The sequence below is a fragment of the Triticum aestivum genome, chromosome 6A (assembly GCF_018294505.1).
Source record: "Triticum aestivum cultivar Chinese Spring chromosome 6A, IWGSC CS RefSeq v2.1, whole genome shotgun sequence".
In the NCBI taxonomy this organism is placed as follows: Eukaryota; Viridiplantae; Streptophyta; class Magnoliopsida; order Poales; family Poaceae; genus Triticum; species Triticum aestivum.
Genome location: NC_057809.1, coordinates 486394138 through 486399389, shown reverse-complemented (window position 1 = coordinate 486399389; position 5252 = coordinate 486394138). Strand labels below are relative to the sequence as shown.

Genomic DNA, 5252 nt, shown 5'->3' with positions numbered 1-5252 from the left:
GGATTCCTCCTCCTCAAGGATTTATCAAGGTGAATGTTGATGGATCTATGAGTAACGATGATCAAAGAGGTGTTGTTAGTGCGGTTTGTCATGATGATGCAGGTTTACTTCTTGGTTCCCCTGCACTTGTTTTCCTTGATCTGACAGAACTTGGTACGCTGGAAGCGCTTGCGTGCTGCAAAGCTCTTTTCCTTGCTAAACATCTACTCATTCAATGCTTAAAGGTTGCATCAGGCTGCAAAATGGTAGTCCCTAATAACAACAAAGGTACTCTAGGAGTAATTAGTACAATGGTCAAAGAGATAAATGAAACGTCGAAGGAGTTTGAATCTTGCTCGTTCGTTTATAAGGGCGGTCATATATGGTTTATAAACTTGCATGTTATCTCGTTATTCCTATAGGCTTCATTATTAATCAATAAAGTGGAGTATGTTTTCCCCAAAAAATTACATCAACTTCATCGGCTAGAATTGCATCTCAAGAGGTCCTATTTGACGCTAACTGCGTCAAATGGTCGACCTTTCACAATGGTAGCGAGCGAGCAGGCCGACCCATTTAGCGCTCCCGATGCAGCGAGAAGGTCGAGTACAGCAATTAGGTAGACTAGGTATTGTTGCGGCTTCAACACCATAGTGATATTTTCCTAGTGGGTTTTACGTTTTCCATCTTTTTTCTATCCTTTTTATTCAAAAAACACAGGAAAACATTTATTAAAAAATGAACATTTTTTGGAAGGCAGATTTTTTTTTGAAATTTTGAGATCATTTTTGGAATATATGAAAAAATAAATGCAATTTATTGAACATTTTGTAGGAATGTGAATATTTTTGAATTCATATTTTTCTGAAAATGGCGAACATTTTTGAAAATTTTGAGAACATTATTTTGGAAATGCGTACATTTTTGAAATAGTGCAAACAAATCAGGAACATTTTTAAAATTTTTGAGAACATTTCTGAAAAATAATTTTTGAAAGTATGAGAACATTTTTCAAAAACAATATCATTTTTAACTTTTTGAAGATGTTTTTATAAAATCTGAACATTTTTGGAACTTTTGATATTTAATAAAAATGTGAACAATTTTGATTTTTGTGAACATCTTTAAAAAAAGTAAACTGAAAAAATACAGGAAAAAGAAGAAAAAATAAAAGTTAGAAAACCTTACGAACTTGTAAATATAACAGGTAAAAAAAACTAAAAAGACCAAATTGGGCCGTAAAGGAAAAGTCTAGAAGGTTCGTAAAACCGGGTTCCTTACACCTAATTGGGCCGGACCCAAATAACTGAAAATTACCGTTTCTTGGCAATTTTAGTGACACCAGGTTGACAAGTTTAGTTGACACACACGACAATTCCCAGACAAAAAAATACACTACACATGATTTTGTCATGCTTGCCAACTAAACTTTTCATCCTCGCGTCACGAAAATTGCCATTGAAAACATTCGATTTGCCATGATCAAATCCCGAACGTTCGGGCGTTAGCGGAATATGTTACCAGCTACTACCTCCGTAACAAAAAAGAAAAAAACACCTCAGCTCAATAGACATGAAAACAGAGAAAGCCCAAACGACCCAACACAGAAACATAAAGGGGCCAATGCGAAAAATGACGACGACGCACTAGCATGCGGTAAAAACAAAGGATGCTTCATATCGGATGCTGAAGATGTTTGATGAGAGTTATATAATTCTTACTTAGATGAGAGTTAGAGAATCCAATATGCTAATCAGTAATCGCAGACTCATGGTTCGGAGTGGTTTGCGGCGATCAAATCTGTAATTTCCGCAGCAGTGCATGTACATGAACCGATCACAATTTAATTTGTTCCAACCCTTTTTATTCATCAACCCACAACAATTTAACAGTCCACACCATACAGCTCACAAGTCACAAGCTTTATTTATTTGTTCTCACTTGAGTACTTTTATTCTATGTACAGTACTCCATCTGCCAGTAGAGTACTCCGCTTCATTACTTGGGCAATTCGATCGTCATCCATCTGCCGGTAGCACCAAGTGTACTCCCGACCCCCGAGACGGTCGGCAGGTTGCACTCCGCCGCCGTGACCAGCGTGGCGGCGAACTCCCTCTGTGCCTCCCTCGGGCAGTCACGCCTGTCACCAAGGCGGCCCTCCAACACGTGGCCACCCTCCACGCGCACCCCATCCATGAGGACGCGCAGCGCCTCGCACCGGCAGTAATCCGGGACGGCCGCCAGCTCCCGGCAGCACCGCTCCTTCACCAGCATGGGCAGGCTGGGACCGCGGCCGCAGACCCGTTTGATCACGTAGGTGTGGCAGGTGGCTAACGCGTTGTGCGGGAAGGCCACCCCTGGCCGGCACTCGTCCTCAACGCTCTCCAGGGCGGCCACGGCGGCGAGGACCGAGAGCAAGACGGCGCCGGAGAGGAGGAAGCGGCGATGGTTGGATGCCATTGAAAGTTTGTTGGTCGTTGATTCACTCTCTTGGCCTAATGGGCAAGGATAGTGTCCATGATCTGCTGCTAAGCAGCTACATGTATGGATTGAGAGAGGCAAGAGATAAGAGTGCAAAGCGCGCAAGTAATGCTCATTTCTGTCTTGTTGGCGTTTATTTGGAGGTTCTTGCAACTGAATTTGGAACGTTCCTGCAAACTCGGTCTTCCTTCGACACATGTAGTTTACTTTCTGTTTTCTTTGGATAACATTTTCCCCATTTTTCCCTTCCGTTTCCCCCTTTTCTTTTGTCCTGGTCTTCATGTGTTTCAATAATACATATCCCACTAATGCTATTTTTAAATTTTTTCCAGGAAATAACTAATTTTTGTTTATGGTCTATATTTTTGTTTTGATTGTCATGCTTTTGTTTCACAGAAAAATAGTTAACATGAGCGAGTTTATCATATTTGTTCGTGCAATATGAAACATTTCCAATGTCATGTGAAAATATTTTTCCTTGAATAGATGAACGTATTATAACGGACGATGGCACATATTTTTACGAAAGATTTTTTTTATATGGAACATATTTTCGTGCAGAAATAATCTTTGAAGTTGTGTGAACATTTTATTTGACTGATCCCCCCCCCCCCCCCCCGCGCGGGGGGGGGGGGGGGTGGGGGTGGGGGGGGTGGGTGGGTGGGTGGGTATAGATATATACTAAGGGAATTGTTGCAATTTCGATGACCACTATCCTATGGCACGAGATCTCTCGCATGTTCGTTTTGAACACTGCCATACGAAGGGAAATTCAGTTGCTTATGAACTAGCTAGGATTGCTAGATTTTCACCCTCTAGCACTTGGTTTGATGATGCCTCTTGTGCATCACCTCTTTACTTGTTTACTTGTAAATGATGCTATCTTGACCACAAATTAATAAAGGGTTGTTGAATTTCCGGAAAAAGGGATGACTCATGTACAAAAAACATAGATCAACTCGCGTGAAATACTTTGTACTTCCGGTGAACTTCTATAATAGATCTGAGTACTTTGCAAAAAAAAAATCACATGATTTTTTTATTTGGGACCCATTAACAAATTTCATAGACTAAATATATCTGAAGGAATATTGTTCTATATAATATATTTATATCACATTGTGTTTTATTTGGCACATGACCAAAGTCAATCATATTCATGGAAACATTTTATTTCATATGCATGAATATATTATTTTACGCACAAAAATATTTCCCATAGATGATAAAATATATATGAAGGAAAAGGATTTTCCATGTGGAAAATTAATTTTTTGAAATATTTTCTAGAAGTTGTGTGTATTCGATACACATATTGTTTTTCCCATAGGTGGTAGAATAAATTATATTGAAACTAATTGAACATGCTTCTCGAGAACATCCCCATGGGTGAATTACTTAAATGGATACTACCCCAGTGTCAAAATATAAGACATTTTGATAGGCTAATTTAGCCTACCAAAACTTCTTATATTTTGGAACGGAGGTAGTATTTTTTAAAGAAGAATTTACGGTTTCTGTGTTGATTGTTGATGTTGTATTTTGGTACTTCTAAAACTTTATACCCCACTCACTTATGCAGGAATTGTGTAGCGAACCGGATGGATTTTCAAAGTGAGAAATTGTGAAATCATGAAAATGATTCTTTTAAATGTAAATAGGTGCTTCACACTCCCTGGTCTTGGCTTCTAATCTGGCCAAGGATGCATGCTCATGTAGTCCCTTTGGGTTACGGTGCGATTTAGGATCGATAAATATGTCTAGAGTGGGGGTGAATAGACTACAAAAACAAAAGATCGATTCTTTTTAAAAATTTAAATTTCCTTGGCAATTTTAGACTTTTCTACCAATCTATCAACCACCCTACACATGCAAGTCTACAATATTATAGGCAACATAATGTAAAGACATCCAAGTGAAAGTAAACAAGTATAGTTAGAGATACGTAAACACGGGTTATCTCAATGAAGATTTTTCATGTGTTTTGGATAGTTGGTGCTATCTTACATCCACATTGATGGAGACCACAAAGATGTCAGTTGCGAGAATCCATGAAGGAACGGTGCACGAAGGAGCAACCAATCTATTCTACCATGGCGTACGTTGGTACGTCTCCAACGTATTTATAATTTTTTATTGTTCCATGCTATTATAGTATATATCTTTGATGTTTTATGTGCGATTATATGCAATCATATATCATTTTTTAGACTAATCTATTAACATAGTGCCAGTTGCTGTTTTTGCCTGTTTTGGGCTTTTCGGGAAATCAATATCATACAGAGTCCAAACAAATAAAAAAAATTGGATTAATTTTTTCTGGACCAGAAGAGACCCTAGAAGGTTCGAGAGAAGGCCAGACGAGCCATGAGGGAGCAACAATCTCGGGAGGCGCGCCCCAGGGGGATGCCCCCAGGCTCGTGGGCCCCTCGTGACACGTCCAACCCTAATTCCACCTCTATAAATTCTCAAATATTCCCCTGACATCAGAGAGCCACCCGAAATATTTTTTCCGCCGCCGCAAGTTTCTATTCCCATGAGATCCCATCTGGAGGCCTTCTACGGTACTCCGTCAAAGGGGAATCGATCACGGAGGGGCTCTACATAGACCTTGCTGCCCTTCCAATGATGCGTGAGTAGTTTACCATAGACCTACAGGTCCATAGCTAGTAGCTAGATGGCTTCTTCTCTCTCTTTGATCTTCAATACAGTGTTCTCCTTGATGTTCTTGCAGATCTATTTGATGTAATGACTTTTTGCGGTGTGTTTGTTGGGTTCCGATGAGTTGTGAC

General features: G+C 39.8%; 1 protein-coding gene across 1 annotated transcript; it reads right to left on the bottom strand.

Moving 5' to 3' along the window:
* Positions 1-1809: 1809 nt before the first annotated feature.
* On the bottom strand, positions 1810-2524 carry LOC123130799 (alpha-amylase/trypsin inhibitor). Its single transcript, XM_044550609.1, has one exon. It carries the CDS (start codon positions 2437-2439, stop codon positions 1978-1980), a length of 462 nt encoding a protein of 153 aa, XP_044406544.1. The 5' UTR covers positions 2440-2524; the 3' UTR covers positions 1810-1977.
* Positions 2525-5252: the final 2728 nt, after the last annotated feature.